We start from the raw sequence: 20,599 nt of genomic DNA, 5'->3' as shown, positions 1-20,599 counted from the left end.
CTCACAATGTTGGACCTTTGAAAAAGATAAGGTATGTCAGACTCGAGACGTTTCATCCACGATCGAGTCTGTTGTTTCAGGATAGCACATGATCAGGTATGGACAGCTTTCAGTTCGACCTAGACTAAACACCGCTGGCCTTGGATCAGATTCTATTTGCTTATTTCTTCCCCTGAATGTGTTTAACAGCAGAATGAGACTTATTTATCAAGCTTCTTCTGTTGCTTCAGGATCGAGCACGACAACACGGGCATGAGCCCCAACTGGTTCCTGGACAGAGTGGTGGTGACGGATGTGATCAGGCCTCACATGAGGTTCTACTTTGCTTGTAACAACTGGTTCAGTAAGGTGGAGGGAGACTGCCTTTATATCAGAGACCTGCTGGGTAGTCTGGACCCCATGGACATTCCCAAATGTATGTATCCACAGATATGCGCATAAGTATATGTGTAACACATGTTACAAAAAATATTCCCTTTTTTTTTGGAAGGTTAGTTATTTGTAGCATTTCTAAATCCTCCAGTGATTCATTGTGTGAAACTTTAGTTTTTTGGATTTCTTACAGATAATAAGTATATAGTGAGTGTTTTCACTGCTGATGTAAAAGGCAGTGGAACGGATGCAGACGTCTTCATCAACATCTTTGGGGAGTTTGGAAACACAGGTAAACTACAACGCAACAGGTGACATGTGTGCTCACTTAATGAATTCACTTCCCAAGTGCAGTTGACTCTCTTCCAGTTTGACATTTATCTCATAGAATTTATAAAGTTGTTTTTGTTGTTTAAGGCGAAAGGCGACTTGACAACGACAAAAACAACTTTGAAAAGGGCACGGAGGACAAGTTCACCATCGAGGCACCAAACTTGGGTAAAGTGAGAAAGATCACCATTGGCCATAATAACAAAGGCTCTTCTGCAGGGTGGTTTCTGGACAAGGTGAGAACTTTAAAGTGCACCGATCAATTGTTAAAACAGACAACTTAAAAAATAACTCGCTTTCACTGGTTACATCATGTGTAACTGAAGGGATTTACAGAACATCTTGGAACAATACTCTTACTGTACCTCATTCTGCTCAGCTCTGCAGAGGTACTTAAGAAATGTGATCCGCTTATTTCCTCTCGGTTTTCTCATCTGAGTCTGGTGTCCATGCTCCTCCAACACATACAATGTGCTCAACTGAGAGATGAGTTAAATCCAACAGACACACACACACACACACACACACTCACACACACACACACACACACACACACACACGGGACACACATGTCGTCACTCTACCCTCTGTGTAAAGGGAGACCATGACCCATTAAGGGATTGCCTTACAGCGAGCAGACAGATGAGTCACTAGATTTGTTGGTGACTGCGGCGCAGACTGACACCAAAGATCAGCGGTAATGACAACAGTAGTTAATCATATCCTCTTTGCATTTTGCACATGTGCTGCCATTGAAGTTCACATGGATTTGGGAGTAAATATTGTCTTAAATAATTATCATTGCTGCTAAAACATGCTTCAGCCTATATACAATACGGTATGTAAAGCGAGCAAAAGCATTTTTAATTAGTTTATACGGTTCATAAATTCATTAGCTGCCAATATACATTTAATTTCAGAAGAAAAAGCATCAATCAAATTATGTCAGTAACAAAGTATAATAATTATAAACTCAATTTTACAGTAGTAAAATGTAGATAAATATGCACGCAGATTTTAACCTTTGAATTTACTTATTATTACTATTATTATTATTTAGAAGGATTTATAAATTATAATTTGAACAAAGCAACCTGTTCTGTCGCTCAAAATGTTTTCTCCAAAAGAAGATTGTCTCGCTTTACGGTAACATTTCATAACATTGTGTGATTACATCCTGATCTACTTTCTATACAGGTAGTCGTGGATGATATGGGAAACAAATTAGTGTATGAATTTCCAGTCAGTCGTTGGTTTGCGTTCGATGAGGATGATGGGAAGATCCAGAGAGACATTTTGGTGGGCGGGAGCCAGCCCACAGGTGAGAAATGTGTTCATGAGCCTGTAATAATACACTTGTCCTCATGCCAGTTAATGCAAACATGGCAAAGATGAAAATTAACTCAACACTTGGCTATTACCTCCAAATGGTTTGCCTCATTTTGGAATAATGATCCTGGTCTGAAACATATTGCATAAAGGTTTGTGAGAGAACAACATTACTGCTGGAACAGATCATATGCTGTTTGTCTTCTTCAGTCCAAAAAGAACAAAGTGTTTTCTGTGTGATCATAATTCTTGCTTCAGACTATCAATGTTTAGGTGTAGTTGATCTGGTTCCTGCTCAGCCCCCGTAAGGAGTACGGTTGCCGTGAACCATGGCGACCCGCTGGCAGATCGTCTGATAGCCTGACACGTAACTCTACCCACCAGGTATTGTGTACAACGTCCAGATTGTGACAGGAAACATCCGAGGTGCTGGGACCAACTCCAAAATCCACATTGTGATGCACGGCTCCAAAGGCATGAAGAACAGTGGCAAGGTGATGAGAAGATAACGTAGACAACTTGTTCTTCGTTTAAAAAAGAGAATGGCTGCGGCGGTTATTTTCCATTAGACAAAGACCTTGAACTTAACGTTCTCATGCTTGTTTCAGACTGCATTACCCCCCAGACTGTTGAATTCAGACCTCTGAGTATGAATGTGTATGGTACATATGTCGTACAGTGGCTGAATCGCTGTTTCCCTTCAACCTATTTGCATCCAGGTGTTTTTGGAGGGAGGAAATTTTGAGCGTGGCCTGACGGACATCTTCAACGTTGAGATATCTGCGCTCCTCAGTCCCCTCAGCAGAGTCACCATTGGACACGACAATGAAGGAGTCAGTGCCGGGTGGTACTGCGAGAAGGTAAATTGGAACATGCACACACACACACACACACACACACACACGCAAATATTACAATCTGGCAATCCACTGAGAGATGATTCAGTTGAATCCGTGTTTCCCCCCCCCGTAGGTGGTGGTGTACTGTCCGTTCACAGGGATAGAGCAGACCTTCCCATGCAGCAAATGGCTGGATGATAAGGAAGGAGATGGGCTGATAGAGAGAGAGCTCTATGAGATGGTCTCACTCAGGCAGAAGAGACAGAAGAGTAAGTTGAATGTCAATAATTAAGGCTAGTCTGCAGCAGTAAATGCTGTCATTTTCACCTTTATTTCCTGAAACGCTGAGCGGACATTTTCAAAACTCCATTCAAAGCTCCACCATATGTATCAGACATTTGTCAATTTAAATAGTTTTTACTATTGCTTGTGAAATGAGCGTGTCTTTTAAAGAAATGTAAATGTTCAGTGCAATTTCTATGTACTGTACTTGTTTTCTTCCGGTCCACAAAGATATACAGCAGAATTTGCTGATATTGCATTAGTTTAATTATGTCCTGTCCACACAAATGTGTTTCTCTACTGCCTTATATTTATATTCATTCACAATTCACAAGCAACAATGACATTTCAGGGCCTCCGCTGAAATGTTGGAAGAGTAGAAGTAGCCAAACTAGCAAGACTCTTGGCCCAAACTACTTCCATAGACTCAAAGTTACTGCTGGCCCCAATATGTGTCAATCAAACGCTTCTTAAACTGATTCCATGTGATTGTCCTCAGAGCACCCCTGGTCCTTGTGGATCTGGACATCAGACATGTCCGGCGCCGGATCCGATGCAGATATCTCGTTCCAGGTGTACGGAGAAAAGGGCAAGAGCGATGAGATCAGACTGGGCAACAAAACGGACAATTTTGAACAGGGACAAGTGGACAGGTTCATGGTATGTTCATACCACACACACATTATTCTCAGCAATTAGATAATGAAGCATCGTAGGAAACGTTTTATCCTGATGTGTGATCTTACAGGTTGAGCTGCCTGATTTGGGGAAATTGACCAAACTCCGCATCTGGCACGAGAAGAGAAATCCTTTTGCGGGATGGCATCTCAGTAAGGTGAAAATAGAAAACTTCTCCAGTAATCTACCGTTAGTAATTCATTCACATGCATTCTAACTAATATTGGTATTCTGTATTAACTATACAATGCATAAATATGCACAGTTGTAGGCATGCTAGTGAAGATGAAAGCGATGATAAAACGATTTATTATCCTCTGTTTATAACAGTTATGGAAAGGCTTTAACAGAGTATCTCAGTTTTATATATTTTATTCAATCACGAGGCAGAAATAGATAATGTGCATAAAAAAATGCTTTCTTTTCCGTCTCTTATAAATGAAGAAGAGACTTCAGAGGATTGTTCAGCTTTGAGACTTCAGTCATTCAAACGCTTGAATGAACTGATAATTCAGACACATTCCCTAACATATATTGAAGCTTTGCCTCATTTTTTAAAATTAGGCAACTTTGATGAAGACACTAACAAAGGACAAATATAAGTTTCCTTGTGAGCGCTGGCTGGACACAAATGAAGACGATAACGAGGTTGTGAGGGAGCTACCTGCTACAGGAGACTCCGTTGCTGAGCCGCTGCCCGGTATGTAGAAATGCTCCAGTATTCACCGCGAGCACCAGAAATCTGCTTTGCCAAGAGAAGAATGTGAAACCTGATTGAATCATGTTGTCCTGTTCCGCAGTGATTAAATACCGAGTGACAGTTTGCACGGGGACAGTCGGCGGCAGCGGCACGGACGCATCTGTTTTTCTAAATTTGATTGGAGACCAGGGGGACACCGGAAATCGACAGCTGGTCAACTGCAAAAACAACGTCAACAAGTTTGAGAAAGGAAGCGTGGGTACATTCAGTACTTTGTTAGACAGGAAACCTATCTCTTTGTCCTCTCCTTCTTCATATGCTTCTTAGTTTTTATCCTCTTTCTATTTAAGAACCACATGACAAAACGTCCACCCAATACTGATTCTTTTCCCTTACACTAACTGTGTGCTCTTAATGAATCAAATGTGCTGCACCTGTAGCATGCTGCTTCCTGTTTCTGGTGTGACAAATGTGTGTGGGGGGGGGGTAAGTTTCTGACTGATAGTGGAATTCACCCCAATAATTGTTTTAAAAACTAGACTCTCCTGATGGGAATACAGTTACGTAAACTCAATATAACCTCTACAGCACAAACACTGGTAACATATATAGAATAAATACAATGTGTTTTATCTGCTGAATGTGATGTTACTCTTATTCTTATTTATTTTTTTGTCCCTGCAGTTGGATGAGTTTATAGTGGAGGCAGTAGCCATTGGGCAGATTCGCAGGGTCAGGATTGGACACGATGGCAAAGGTGGAGGCTGCGGATGGTTCCTTGATAAAGTGATCGTACGAGATGAGGGACAGGCTGAGGCCAATGCTGTGGAGTTCCCTTGCAACAGGTGCATTAGCCTCAGTGTGAACACACTGTGCTGAACAGTTGTTACAAACCACAGGTGTGTGTATGTAATAGATGAGAGTTTGTTCATTGCAGGTGGCTGGACCGCAACGAGGATGACGGACAGATTGTCAGAGAGCTGGTGCCGTTCTCAGATGGACAGCGTCTGTACAGTAAGTTAGAGGAATCTAGAGTTTTATTTCAAACATTTAAACTCGCGCTCCCCTTGATGACTCTGTTCGTGTCTCCGCGCGTGTGTCAGACGTTGACTACCACATCGCGGTGAAGACGGGCAGCATCCCCGGGAGCAGCTCTGACTCCAACGTGTTCGTCAAGCTCTATGGAGAGAAAGGCGACACCAGTACGATGATGCTGTTGGTCTCCGCCAACAACCTGGGGAACTACTTTGAGACGGGTCGCGTTGACATCTTCACAGTGGAAACTTTTGATATTGGACAGGTGACCCAGTGGAGGCAAAAACATGTGATGTTGATAGTATGAGGAGCTTTAGAAATGCTTTATTGAAGGCACACGGTCATATATTTTGGGGTTCTTTCCATCACTCACGTTGACAATATATGCTGTCAAATAATCCCGTCGCAATCCTTTATTTCTTATTGTCATCCATTTAATCTTATTGAAGATCAACCGTCTGATGATTGGCCACACCAACGAAGGCATGCGTGCCGGCTGGTTCTTGGACAGCGTTCAGCTTATGGTTCCGGTCCATGGAAAGCAATACATGTTCCCCAGTCACCGCTGGCTGTCCAAGGATGAGGCTGATGGCAAGACAGAGGTGGAGATCTATCCAAGCGAGATCGTGGACATAGAACAGCGTAGGCAACATTCACACAATCTCACACCATAAGAAGAAACTACACACACAGCAGATTTATCCTGACATGGTGACATTCTTTGTAATTTGTCCTTTATTTTAAGACTTTTAGACTTAAAATCCAGGTGTCATTTTAATAAAAATATAAAACTGTATAATATTATATAATATTACTAATATATATATACTGCTCTGCTTCAGTCAGTCACATTTTCTCAAGGAAAATTGCCAACATTTGTGCCCTCATTCTTATGTTGATTTACCAATTTCCTCTCATTACTACTTCCTTTGACTATTTTGAATATGTTCTTTCCAGTGATTAATTATGAGGTAACAGTAGTGACTGGAGACGTGACTTTTGCTGGTACCAACGCCAGAGTGTACATCCAGATTTTCGGGGACAAGGGGAAGACAGAGGTCATCATACTCGAAAGCAGATCTAACAACTACGAACGGAACACCACAGAGATATTCAAGGTATCAGAGCTTAGACGTCGCTCTTTCTGCGGCTCCAAAATGCATCTCGGTAGTTAAATCTGAGAGCCAAAGAAATTCTCTTCCCCAGATCGAGGCCAAAGATGTGGGGAAGGTCTTCAAGATCCGCATCGGCCACGACGACTCGGGGATCGGATCCGGCTGGTTCCTGGAGACCGTGGACGTCAAACATCTAATCATGGCCTTGGTGCCCAAGGAGAAGAAAAAGGAGGACAAGAAAAAGAAGAAGAAAAAGAAAAAAGACGAGGAAGATGTTGACGAGGAGGGCGGAGAGGAGATGCGGGAAGTGGTGCTGACTTACCGTTTCCCCTGTTCGCGCTGGCTGGCCGGGGGGGAGCAGGACGGCGAGCTGGTGGTGGAGCTGCTGCCTGAGGATGCAGAGGAGCTGGAAGGTATGAAATAAACACAACAGCTTGGTGGAGCTGCTATTTATTACACAGAGTAATTCAGGAGGGATGACAAACTATTATAACTGAAGTCACTGTTGCATTTCTTTCACACATGCTTATATCTTATATGTATTCAGTGTCAGTGTTGTGGACACAGTTTCCTGGCCCACATATGCGACAGGTTAAAGAAGTGTTAGTAATTCATCCCCTTGTATTGTCGGACAGTCAACACCTATGAAGTGTGCGTCTTCACTGGCGACATGCTTGGCGCTGGGACCGACGCCAACGTCTTCATTAACATTTATGGTGAAAACGGAGACACCGGAGAGCGCTATCTGAAGAACTCTGACAACCTCAACAAATTTGAGCGGCGGCAGGTATGATGCGTGAAACGAAGAGCTAGCCACTACTTTTTTAAATCAGCTCAAGATAAAAGTACTTATATACATGAATCAGCAGCATAAACATATTCTCATCTGATAAGGGCAGAACTATATGTTTGGGCTTGGATGTCAAATACAAAAATGTATATTTAATTAATTGTACAGTTTATTTTCCTGCTGACAATTAACCAGCAGCTAGTCAAATTCCCTTCCACTCAGCACTTATTGTATTCATACTAGCTTGTTGCATTTATTGTGTTCGTATTACTTATAGCACTAACTGTTTCTCTTGTTTCTGTACTGTACCTTGGCTCTGAGTTATGCTCTGCTTCATGCTCTTAGATGCTTGTTTGGAAAAGGAAATGTACTTATGACTTCTGGTGACTAGTAGTTCTTTTGATTACCAATGTTGAATGCACTTATTGAAAGTCGCTTTGGATAAAAGTGTCTGCTAAATGACTGTAATGTAATGTAATGTAATGTCAAATACTCAAGCACTTGCACCCAACATGAGCCTTGCACCAAGGTGTGGGTGGGAGTGTATTCAGGTAGGAATACAAGCTCTCATGCAGCTGAGCCAGCTGTGACTGAGAGGAGCTGTGAGGAGTCCTCTGTGTCATTGAACCTGTCCTACTCATTACTTAATCCCAACCTGTGAATTATTAATCTCTACATTACGCCTGGCTCTGTGGGAACACAATCCTTGCAGATCAAAAGCAACAATAGCAATAGGAGGTAATGTTTGTTTACAGCCAGATACTGTATTTATTTCATTATGATGCCTGTACTGTTTCGTTTTTTGTTTTTTTTGTTGTTGACACTGTCATAGAGGTGTTCATTCATTGATGCATGTTTTAACATTAAGTCCAAAGTCAGTGGTGGTGTTGAACTGCATCATATTCAGAGGTCTTTCTAATATTCTGCCCCCTAACAAACGACAATAAAGACACAGACACCCGGCGTCCAATAGGATCAAAGAAATATCTATCAGAATTAAAACAGATAGATCCACACACCAAGTAGCTTCTGTTAAAAGGGTTTTTATTGCAGTGTAACGTTTTGAGAACCAGGCTCTAAAGTCCTTCTGACAGGAGCTACATGGTCTGCATATTTCCTTTTTAATTCTTATATCCTGCCACCCTCATGTGTTGTAATTAGAAACACAACCAGTGTAACAATGACCTCAGTAATTCACTTTTTTTTTAAAGCAAAGACACCCCCAAAAAAAATGTTTGAAAAGTATTGTCTGTAACAGAACAGTGTGCTGTATTTTGCAGGAGGATGTTTTCATCGTGACAGCCGTTGATCTGGGTCCGTTGAAGAAGCTACGAATCCGTCACGACAACACTGGTCCTTATTCGTCTTGGTACCTGGATCGTGTTGAGATAGTGGACACAAAAGATGACACAACGTAGGTGTTAACCAACATGCAGTTTGCGTGGGTTTTGTTCAAGAGGAAATATCTAACTCTACTGTGAGAGTACTATTTTTGCATGTAATTATTGAAACGGATAGCGATGTAATAATTAGTTGTCAGTGCTGATCAGAGGTTGTTTTTTTTCTTCTACAGGTACTATTTCCCTTGTACCCGCTGGCTGGCAGTGGATGAGGACGATGGACAGATAGCAAGAGAGTTGGTTCCTGTGGACGAGGCCTTCATGAGGAAGGATGAGGATGAGGAGGGAACAGGCGCAACTCTGGGGCTCGAGCAGAAATGTAACATGCTTTTAAAACTGGCTCATGTCTTAGCGGAGGGACAAGATAAAAAAAAAAAGGAGGCCTGCTCCAGTATTTATCGAAGCGCTGGTGACACATGCAGGTGTAGACAAGCGCAAAGAGGGACTGTTGCATTAGTGTGAAGATGAAAAGGATTACTGACTTGTTGATTTTGATCTTACAGCCATGTCCACAACATATACTATCAAAATAAAAACCGGAGAGAAGGAGTACGCTGGAACTGATTCCAACATCTCTGTCATCCTGTTTGGTGAAAATGACGACACAGGTACAATAACTCAGCAGCATTCTGGCATTCTTGTGGTCGCCTCGTTGCTGGTATGTTATGGGCTAAATGATACCAATCTGAATTAAGAAAACGTTTTAATGTCACTCACAGGGGTCATCAACCTAAAGGCTTGTAAGTACTATAAGAATAAGACTGAACAGGGGATGATCAATGAGTTCACGGTGGAGGCGGTGGATTTGGGCGACCTGGAAAAGCTTCGAATTGGCCACGACAACTCAGGTGGGGAGAGGAAAGGCTTTACGGACCAAAATCAAGCAGCACACCAAATGAAACTGAATAATTTAATACTGTTTTTTTTTTTTTCACAATCAGGGGGCGCATCTGGTTGGTTCTTGGACTGGGTCGAGGTTGACGCAGTCTCTCAGGGTCAGAGACTACGCTTCCCATGCGGCCGCTGGTTGGATAAAGGGGAGGACGACGGGGCGATTGTGAGGGATCTTTATCCCGCCGAGCTGCAGACTGAACTCTACATGCCATGTGAGTGAACAGCTGTGGAAGAAGTACTCGAATCCATTAGTGAAAGTAGAGCAATGTGCTGATTGAAAAAAAATCTTCCTCCAAAAGTGCTTTATGCAAAGTTTTACTGAGATAAAAGTGTGGAAGCATCAGCAGTAAAACGTATTTGAAGCACTGTATCTGAAGAAGGGTGCTCGTCGGATCGTTGACTCTTTAAACAAGTGTGATAATTTCACCGGTAGGCCCGTCCTTTTAACTTTCACCACGCAACAGTACTCAGCTTCTTGATTTACACGGGAAACAGTCCAAATCACAACACTGCTGTTGTAGATCATGTTTTATTCTCACTTTTAACAAAAACTACATTGCAGATTATAATATAGAGGTCAAAGAGTGTACTAAAGTAATGCTCAAGTTAACTCTTAAACTCTTCCTTCTACAGCAGGTTATCATCTAATGAACTGTAATGCATTTAAAAAAAATACATTATTATGGCACATACACTTTGCAATTAACAAAAGAAAATTACTCTAACCCCTAATTGCATATTACATAGCAATTACCAATTATCTTATTATGTTAGGTTATAATGTATTTTGCAAATAAGACCTTATTAAAGCAACTACTAACCACAGGAAATGGTGTGAACAGTATGTGAAATATTTCTCTCTTTTATGGTGGAATGACATAAAGTCTAAAGTCTTCCAAAATGTAAATGACCAACGCGCCAAAAGGCCCCTTTTCACAGCAGCCATTTGGACATGTTATAGCAGGGTCGACACAGGTGTGATTGATTGGTCCCATGCTGTGTCACAACCATTCCAGTGAGCCAGCAGGCACGGTAGCACAGGCCTGGCCCACCTTAATGGAACAGGGCCATAATTAATGTTAATTACACCTGTGCTCTGCAGTGAGACGTCAAATGGCTGCTGTGAAAAGGGGCCTATATATATATATATAGTGCCACAGAGCTTCTATATAATATGCAAGGATTTTATGTTGCATTAACACAAATTATAACTTTGGGGCTGCAAATTGTGCAGTCCCATTAAGTGACAAAACTGCACTTAAGTGCACCAAATAACTGCAACTCTCATACTCTAAGCACATGAAACATATTGTTAAATTGTAAATGTGCATCCTCCGCCTTACTGGTGTAACAAAGCTGTCATCTTCCCCTCAGTTGTGCCTTACGAGATAAAGATATTCACCAGCGATGTGTTCGCTGCGGGAACAGACGCCGACGTGTTCATCGTCTTGTACGGACAGAAGGCGGCGTGCACGCAGCAGAAACACCTGTGCGTCAACAAGAGAGAGAGACGTCTTTACTTTGAGAGGGGAGCTGAGGACATGTTCATCGTGGAGGTGAGCGTGTGGATCTGCGACCACACATCCTTTAAGATGGCGGCTTCAGCTCTAAACGCCGCGTTGTCTCTTTCCCAGCTGGAGGATGTCGGCGAGGTTCTCGAAAAAATCAGGATAGGACACGACAACAGGGGCACCAACCCGGGATGGCACCTCGACAGAGTGGAGATCAGACGACAGCTCAGGAAAGGAAAGGTATGTAAAAAATCCACTTGACCCTGTGCCCTCATTAAATTATTAACAATTAATAATGTGACACCTTTTGGCTCACACATCTCTGAGTCGGATATACTTTCCTTCAGTGTCAGGCAGACACTGCTGGGCTCGGTTCACAAGAATTTAGTTGGTTTTTTTTTTAATTGTAGGGTTCAGAGACGACCATATTCCCATGCGAGTGCTGGCTGGCCAAGTCTGAAGATGATGGGGAGACGTTGAGGGAGCTGGTCCCCTCGGACATCATCACAGAGAAACTCCTCAGGGATGGGAAGCTGAAAAGGACTGAAGTTGAGGTGGAGGATGCTTTGGAAAGTAGGTTAACCCTGATTTCAGTGGTGGAATATAACTAAGTACATTTACTAGAAGTGCTGCACTTAAGTATACGTTTCAGCTTTAGTCCCTAGTTACATGAGAGATTAAGATAAAACATAAAATAACCTTATTGGATATGATGCACTGTTGTATATTAATCCAACTAACAGTAATTTTAATTTGGCTGCAAACGTGCCCTCATTGTGTACGTTAACCTGATTCATATTTCTGTTTTTCTTCCATCACAGTTCACATGTACAGCGTGTCTGTGCGGACAGGTGACATGTACGGAGCAGGAACTGATGCCAACGTGTTTCTCACCATCTACGGAGACCAGGGAGACACAGGAGAGCGCAAACTCGTCAAATCCGAGAACAAGAACAAGTTTGAGAGAGGAGAGGTACGAGAGAAAAGGTGTGAGGAGTGTCGCGTCGTCTGCCGGTGTTTAAAGTTATCAAAATGTGTCGTAATCTCGTTGCCTCTTAGGTGGACAAGTTCTCTATTGAGGCTGTGGACTTGGGCCAGGTGTTTAAGATTCGTATTCGTCATGACAACTCCATGATGGGGGCCGACTGGTACCTTGACCAGGTTGAGGTGCTGGATTTGGAAACAGAGGAGGTGTACATGTTCCTGTGTGAGCGCTGGCTGTCGAAGAAGAAAGAGGACAAACGCATCGAGAGGACGTTCTTCGTCAAGGTTTGTCAAACTTGGGTTATGGTTACTACTTTTTTTCTTTGTATTTGATTTCCTTTTATCACAAAATCAGCCTACTATCACCTGAAGAACATATCAAGGATTGGAGGACTTATGTCTCAACAGGATTTGGAAAAACTTGTCCATGCATTTATCTTCAGTAGACTGGACTACTGTAACGGTGTGTTTACAGGTCTCTGTAAAAAGTCAACCAGAAAGCTGCAGCTGATTCAGAACGCTGCAGCTCGAGTCCTCATTAAGACCAAGAAAGTGGATCACATCACTCCAGTTCTGAGGTCTTTGCACTGACTTCCTGTCCAACAAAGAGTTGACTTTAAAATCCTGCTGTTGGTTTATAAAGCACTGAATGGTTTAGAAATACATCTCTGATCTGCTGCTACCCTATGAACCATCCCGACCCCTCAGGTGGTCTGGGACCGGTCTACTTTCTGTTCCCAGAGTCAGAACCAAACATGGAGAAGCAGCGTTCGGTTCTTCTGCTCCACATTTCTGGAACAAAGTCCCAGAAAGCTGCAGGTCTGCTGAGACCCTCAGCTCCTTTAGATCCAGACTGAAGACGTTTCTGTTTGCTGCTGCCTTTGATTGAACCACATTCAAGGATATTAATCAATTTCTGCATTTTACTACAGTATTTTATTACTTAAACTGCACTGCAACTATTATTCTGTTTTTAGCTTTTTAGTGTTTTAATGACTGTTTTGAATGTTTCAATTAATGTTCTTAATTGTTTTTAAATCTCCTTTTTTTTTGCATTATGTTTTGATGCTTTTAATGGTTTTATGTGAAGCACTTTGAATTGCCTTGTTGTTGAAATGTGCTACACAAATAAACTTGCCTTGCCTTGCCTTGCCTTTATCTGCTGCTGCAGTAAAATGAGTTATGCGAAGGAAGTGAGTAGATTATTTGTCTCTTATTTGGTCTGGTTCAGGGGTATGAAGGTGAAAGAAACACTGATCCAAATTCCAAGAAGATGCTTCAAGCCAAACTGGGACTGGACAGAAATGCCAACAAGAAGAAAAAGAAGAAAAAGGTGGCAGCGGTGGAAGAGGGTCCAAGTAAGGCCAGTAATTAACTCTTGGAAAGAAACCAAATGAGCGCATTTTCCAAAATGTCAAATCATTCATTTAACTATTCCTATTCTTCTCTTCCAACCCAGTCATCCCCTATCACTTCACCTTGTCCACTGGGATGGAGCGGGATGCCAGCACCACAGCCAGGGTCTATGTCATCATCATCGGACCCAACGACGTGGAGACAGACCGACTGTGGCTCGACCTCCCCGAGGGAAAGAAATCCTTCACAGCTGGCACCATGGAGCACTTTGTGTGTTACGGAACTGACGTAGGAGAGATCAAGAGGGTGGAAGTGAGAATCTAGGACTGTGTCTGTTGCTGAATCTGTGAAGCTGTCTTCTCTCTGCTGCCTCCCTCAGATGCACTGTGTTAAACATTTAAATAAAGCCATTCTAGCTCAGCAATAATTAATTCTAGCTGTGCCTTCTGGTACCTACATCAAACAAAATCAAAACGATATATAAATTCCCAGTTCTACCTTCCCCCTCTCTCCTCTTCCTCCGTCTCTTCCTCAGCTCGGCCATAACGGTGTCACGCCAGAGAACTGCTGGTTGGTGGATGAGCTGTCGGTTGCCGTGCCAACCAAAGGTATCAAGTACAGCTTTCCATGTAAGTGCTGGCTGGCTAAAGACAGAGGAGACGGTCTGACTGCCAGACTGTTCAACGTGCTGGACTCCAGCACGATCAACATTAACCGCAAAGTGAGTCATAGCACCTAAAACATGGAACCTGGGAGAAAATAAAAACGTTAATATGGTGTATAAAAACAGAGTTAGCCTCTTCCTTATCTGCATCATCTATTACTGTGTGTTTTAGGTCATTTATTCGGTAACAGTTGTCACAGGTGACACTCAGTACGCAGGGACAGACACCAGCATTTTCCTGACGGTGTTCGGAGCCAATGGGAGCACGGAGGAAATGCTGCTGGCCAAAAATGAGGACAGGTCAGTCCCCCCGACTACCCCCCCGATTGTATCGATCACTTCTTCATTCAAGATATAATAGATATAATAGACCCTTTTTTCAATATTGATATAATAACAGTGTATCAAATGACAACGTGATGAAGTGTAGTGATTAAACAACAGAGATTTAACACTGGGATCTGCAGCTCACCTCAGCTTTACTGAGCTTTTTGGTTAGTTTTAGTTCATTGCTTGGCTCTCATAGCGTACTTTTCGACCGCAGCCCTAGCAGCAAAAAAAATAAAAATAAAAATCCAGCATCCGCTACCTGCTAATCACCAAACAACAGTTTAGGTGATTAGCTAAAAGAGAGTGAATATAACATTCATCTGGTGGACAGAAACACAAGTCCAAATGAATGATAATGTTGGTCCACAAAGGCTGGATGTGCAAACATTTGTTGGAAGGTTTAAACATGAAACCGAAAAAAGGCATTGTCAGCATATTTCTAAAACAATACCTTTTAAGTTAACCTTCTTAAATCCAGATGTTTCAAAATGCAACATTGTATGCTGTCTATTATTTCCATTTAGGTTTGAAAGGGACCAAGAAGACACGTTCAGTTTGGAGATCGACGACATCGCTCCTCTGAAGAAGATCAGAGTTCGGATCGATGGCTCTGGAAGTCGACCTGACTGGTTTCTTGACAGGGTAATGTAAATACTACTAGTACTACTATCTATAGTAGCCCCATATTTGTTCACACCTATCAAAATAAAGTATGTAATAGAGATTTTAAGGTATTTGTATAGGTCTTGAGGAGGACTATGTGAATACAAGTTATATAAAGCCTTTTGTGGCTATAGAAGGAAGCTGTGCAAAGTCTTAGAAATGTCCTCGTGATAAATGACTAGTCAACGTCAGCTTGGTCTGAAGACTACAAGTTTGAAGATGAAAGAAATCTGTTGGTGTGGAGATAAAAAAAGATGCCCGAAAGACTCCTAATGTTGGACTGTTTCTGTGATATCTGCTGCTGCAACCTAACAGTGACATTCACCAAGAAAGCATGCAACTTCGATGGTCAAGGAACGTCTGAATAAAACATTTTTTAGATCCTGATGCGGAACCTGAACACAGAGGAGGTGTATCTGTTTACCTATGAGAACTGGCTGTCAAAGACAAAAGGGCCGAAGAGGACGAAGGTGTGCGAGCTGGCAGCTGTGGTGGACGAGGAGGAGATGGTGGAGAGAACAACCTACGTCATCCAAGTCCAGACTAGTGATGTCGTAGGTGGGTCTCACAAGTTGCTCGTTTCGTTTCTTTAAACAAAAATGGATGAAGAAGAAAATGTGGTCTTTGGCCTTATGAAGCATTTTACATTTACAAAAATACTCGTGTTCACTAAATGCCTGTGATTTTTAGGTGCCGGCACTGATGCCAATGTGTCTGTGATTGTGTTCGGGGAGTACGGAGACACCGGGTCGCTGCCTCTGAAGGAGAGCGCCAACAGGAACAAGTTTGAGCGTAAAATGAAAGACGTGTTCAGATTCTCCGACATGCTGAGTCTGGGCGAACTGTCAAAGGTCCGAGTGTGGCACGATAACAAAGGTGAGGAGGACAGGGGCGTCGGGTGTCACGGCAACTCAACAGACAACAACTAGAAGCATCTTTGTTCTCTAAAACAGCATCGGTGAAAATGGTTTTTGATGATGATTTTTCATGGTGATTTGTTTGTTTTTTTTAAGTTTTGTTTGATTAAAATCCCAGTATGGTCATTAATCAACTATTGGAATTTGGATGAAGTGCCGGAATCTACCCCATTCTGCATCATGTGTTTTAACATTAATAGAATATAGTTTTATGGGAAATTCGCTTTTTGTTGCTGAGACTTAGCTGAGAAGTTCAATATCCCCTTTCAGACATCAGTGGTATCGATCCTCTCCTCTTGCTCTCTGCAAGAAAGCAAACAAAGTGTCAAACTACTCCTTCAGGAGTTCCTCAGCCAATTTGATGGACTGTATGTACCATCAAAACAAACAGTTAGCAAAAAGATGAAACGTAAAAATACACATCATTGCTTTTTAAAAAAAACATGTATGTATTGAACTGATAGGACTATATTTCTCTTGCTGGGAACAGGCCCTGCTTCTGGTTGGCACCTGGAGTACATCGACGTGAAAGATGAGGCCATGGACCAGACCTTTAGGTTCCCCTGCGACCGCTGGTTGGCTAAAAATGAAGACGACAAGCAGATCATGAGGGAGCTGGCCTGTGCCAACAACGACGCTATAGACCTCAGTGACAAAACCAGTTAGTGAAAATGGACGTCTGTGGGCATGATTACCAGAATGTCGGGGACGAGCGGCTTGCAGCTCATTACAAGCATTCGCCCGATGTGAAATGGTCATAGTGCGACGATGTTTGTCTCTCTGCGTTGCCACAGAATATGAAATTGCCACGACAACCGCGAACGCAGACGACGCCTCGACCGCAGAAAACGCCTGGATTGTGTTGGAGGGAAGGAAAGCTCGTTCCAAGGAGTTTGTTCTGGAGAATAAGAAGAAGAAGTTCTTATGGTAGGTCTTCAAAATGGAGTCCAGGTGCCTCGGCTCACGTTGAAACCCTATTACGTGGCCTTACATACTCTCCGTTCTCTCACACGTTTTGTTTCTCTACTCTCTTTTATCTTGTAGCTTCACTTTCTGTTCTCCAAGCCTCTGCTCTCAGGAGAGCTAATCCCACGAGACGCCCCGAAAGAAAAGCTCTCTTGACAGACCACCGAATTTAACCGTTCACTGCTCAGAATTAAACCCTCCACGAGCCAGTCGTAACTTTTGTGTGCCCTTTCCCTTTCGCAGCGGCGCCACCGACACGTTCGAGTTTTCGTCAAAGCACGTGGGGGAGATCGCCGGCATCTGCGTCGGCCACGTAACGAAAGACGGGAAGAAGGTGAAGAAGGAAGCCGTCTGGCATGTCATGGAGGTGGTGGTGACAGAAAGGGAGCTGGGGAACAAGTAAGCTGAACCTCATACATCCTGCTATATATACATTGTTATATAAAATGTCACGGTGAGTGACTTCCCTTCTGTTTAGGTATTTCTTCCACTGCGATGCACGAATCCCCCTGGCAGCCAAAAAGGACCAATTCCTGACATTTGAGTGCTTCAAGTCCATCGAGAGCTTCGCGAGCAAAGTCCGCAACCTGGTCCCCGTCAAGTACGAACTCATCGTCATCACGGGGGACGTGAAAGGAGCGGGCACGGACGCCAACGTTTTCATCAGTATCTACGGGGTCAACGGTGACTCGGGCAAGCGTCACCTGCGGCAGAAGTTCCGCAACCTTTTCGAGCGAGGGCGAACGGACCGCTTTGTGCTCGAGATGCTGGACCTCGGGGAGCTGCTGAGGGTCAAAGTGGAGCACGACGGCAGCAGCTCCAACTGCGGCTGGTATTTGGAGTGTGTGGAGGTGACCAACACGGCCAACTCGGTGACGACCATCTTCCAGTGTGGAAAGTGGCTGGACGCTCGGAAGGCCGACGGGCAGCTTCAGCGAGTTCTCTACCCCAGATATTAGGAGGGGGATGCATGAGAGAGAGAGAGAGAGAGAGAGAGAGAGAGAGAGAGAGAGAGAGAGAGAGAGAGAGAGAGAGAGAGAGAGAGAGAGAGAGAGAGAGAGAGAGAGAGAGAGAGAGATCCCGTAGAGACGATTTGTTCTGTGAGGAAAAAGATGGAAATGAACAGACCTCAATGTACTTTTAAAGGAAACACCATTGCTCTCTTTATTTAGTTCGTGCCAACTGGGTTGCCCCTCTTCTAACTTTAGAGAAAGTTAAAATTGGTCAGCCTATTAAGGATTGATTTAATAAAATGTACCACAGATAACAGATCTTTTTTTTTTTAAGCTGTACAATCTGATAAATTGGCAACACAAATTTTTGATACGGATCCCTTTAGTTCATTTTTCTTTTAAAGAATTGTGAGATATGTAAGATATGCACAGAGCAGGACAAAGGATACAGTTTCTAAATGATCGTGAGCGTTTCATTAGCTTTTCTTTACTGTAATAAAAGCAGACATGTCCACCGATACAGCTTAATATATGTCATTCAAACGGTTGAGTATTTCTAAAGGCGTGATTATCAGAAATGATAATAAAACGGCGACCAATAACACCACAGATTGGATTAGCTCTTAGCATTTTAGGCAGTTTATTTGAAAAACACATACAAAAAGATCATATACAAGACAATAAATAAAAAAGAGACAGAACAGTTTGGGTTAAGCTATGCAACTTTTTGCATCATCATTAGTAATAAATACAGTACAAAATCCACCCAGAGTGAATCTAAAGATTTTCCACAATATTCACTGATCATGTTATTCTTCATTATGATTTAGCTATTGCTTTCATATTATTGATACATACTTCTACTTTTCTATAAAATACTCAAGATCATAAAACATTGCGCGGTTACAGCAAAACAGCAGTGTGTTGTACAAAGATGGCCACTTCCCTTTTTCACTGGCAGGTTAATAATCAACATTTTTTTTTTTTTCAGCAGCAAAGAAACATCAGAAATATTCAAGAAGGTACAGCATCATAATAAACACATCTACAGAGCTACTCCCACATACACATAGGAAAACCTGAGAAGGACATGCATTAAAAAGCTTGTGCTTTAAGTTCTACTGTTCATTCCGGTTCATCAGCTTGAGTTAATACTATGGCTACTGTCCAGTTCGCTCTGGAGTAATGGGGTACACTGTGGAGGACATGGGGTAAGGCCAGTGAGAGCACGAAATGAAATTAGAATAAGACCAGCCAGCTTTGTTTCCAATCCAATACATGTTATAATATTTTTGCAGGATTAGTAGAGTATTAATAAGAAATGCACACCGAAAAAACGTAGTTAGCTTATTATACCCAGGTGTGAAACACGCTATCTATATTGTATAACCACAGTACACCAGAAATTTGCTCAATAAGACCAATGGCTCAAGTTAGCACGTTAGATACTTCCCGAAAATCCCACACAAAGCATTTGCCAGCGATACATAAGGACAAATAATAGAGCTCAATATGTGGTTCCTAAAATAATACACGCAAAAAATTGAGATCCAAGATATGATGGCGTATCACGAACACGATCAAAATGAAACGAATATCAAAAAATGAAATCAAACGGGACCGATTTACGGGAAAGGAAGCAGTGTCGTATAACAAAAGCAAGCTAATTGTGGAGCCATACTAAGACAGAGAAACGGGCTGCACCACAGTCACGGGCTTCAGGTCAAAGCAGGGCGCGATGTCAAAGAAATGAACGGGTTTAATAGTAAAATCAAGAGGTGACATGAATGGAATGTAATCCAGATCAACAGCACCATGCTGGCTAGAAAATGTGTTGGGTAAACACCCCCAAGTCAATTTTTCAACAGGTTTCTTTCTTCTTCTTTTTTTTCCCCCCTTTGAAAAATAAAACACAGACGGCATGCAAAAGCATCCCCACCGACCAATGCATAATGAGGTATTCTTTTTTTTTTATATATTTTGTGTTATTTTAAATAAATATATTGATTAAATTGCAAAGTTATGAGATAGACACATTAAATATTCCACCACGATAGCTAGCTAGCTACAGTTAGTAATAAATAATGATTGTTAAATACTTAAGGCATCTTTAAATCACAGCATTCTATGTGAACTAGCAAAAAACCTCCATTTTCATCCATCTGTAGTTTTTTGGATGGAGGTTTCATACGAAAAGAAAAAAAAACAAAAAAAACAAACGCAACACAAACAGTCAAGTTACCCTCCAATAATACACAAGGAAGCATGAAAATACTTTGAACTGAATAGAAACACAAAATCTAGGACAAGAACCCACACCACCAAACCAAAAAGAAAATCAGGCAACTCCATATTATAGTGCATTTACAAAACACAAGCTACATTATAACAACAATAAATATGTTTTTGCAGCATTGCAGCTTTTTCTTCACTATGGTTAAAATGGACAAGGACTCGGCATATTAGTACCATGTCCAAATTGGCATGTGAG

The 20,599-nt window shown here is 42.3% G+C and overlaps 1 protein-coding gene across 1 annotated transcript; it reads left to right on the top strand.

The window, feature by feature from the left end:
* Window positions 1-237: 237 nt before the first annotated feature.
* Window positions 238-18,114, top strand: loxhd1b (lipoxygenase homology PLAT domains 1b). Its single transcript, XM_068703697.1, has 39 exons — window positions 238-415; window positions 566-664; window positions 790-938; window positions 1,900-2,023; window positions 2,416-2,525; window positions 2,751-2,891; window positions 3,004-3,139; window positions 3,652-3,812; window positions 3,901-3,987; window positions 4,395-4,530; window positions 4,631-4,785; window positions 5,215-5,375; window positions 5,468-5,544; window positions 5,634-5,830; window positions 6,015-6,207; window positions 6,523-6,683; window positions 6,772-7,093; window positions 7,316-7,467; window positions 8,751-8,884; window positions 9,044-9,189; window positions 9,374-9,478; window positions 9,590-9,718; window positions 9,812-9,976; window positions 11,139-11,320; window positions 11,399-11,515; window positions 11,686-11,848; window positions 12,097-12,248; window positions 12,335-12,544; window positions 13,491-13,617; window positions 13,719-13,927; window positions 14,151-14,336; window positions 14,452-14,579; window positions 15,134-15,251; window positions 15,653-15,830; window positions 15,963-16,148; window positions 16,680-16,850; window positions 16,984-17,116; window positions 17,399-17,554; window positions 17,634-18,114. Exons 1-39 carry the CDS (start codon window positions 253-255, stop codon window positions 18,112-18,114), a joined length of 6,300 nt encoding a protein of 2,099 aa, XP_068559798.1. The 5' UTR covers window positions 238-252.
* Window positions 18,115-20,599: the final 2,485 nt, after the last annotated feature.

The sequence above is a fragment of the Cebidichthys violaceus genome, unplaced genomic scaffold, assembly GCF_023349555.1.
Source record: "Cebidichthys violaceus isolate CVI_PGR_0920_01 unplaced genomic scaffold, fCebVio1.0.p SCAF_9, whole genome shotgun sequence".
Taxonomy (NCBI): Eukaryota; Metazoa; Chordata; class Actinopteri; order Perciformes; family Stichaeidae; genus Cebidichthys; species Cebidichthys violaceus.
The sequence above is the reverse complement of the archived record's forward strand: the minus strand, read 5'-3'. Positions and strand labels throughout refer to the sequence as shown.

Coding starts and splice junctions, on each gene's coding strand:
- loxhd1b (XM_068703697.1), top strand. CDS start 253: ATGAGCCCCAACTGGTTCCTGGACAGAGTGGTGGTGACGGATGTGATC. Junction 4,531..4,630: donor CGTTGCTGAGCCGCTGCCCG/GTATGTAGAAAT, acceptor CCTGTTCCGCAG/TGATTAAATACCGAGTGACA. Junction 12,249..12,334: donor ACAAGTTTGAGAGAGGAGAG/GTACGAGAGAAA, acceptor GTTGCCTCTTAG/GTGGACAAGTTCTCTATTGA.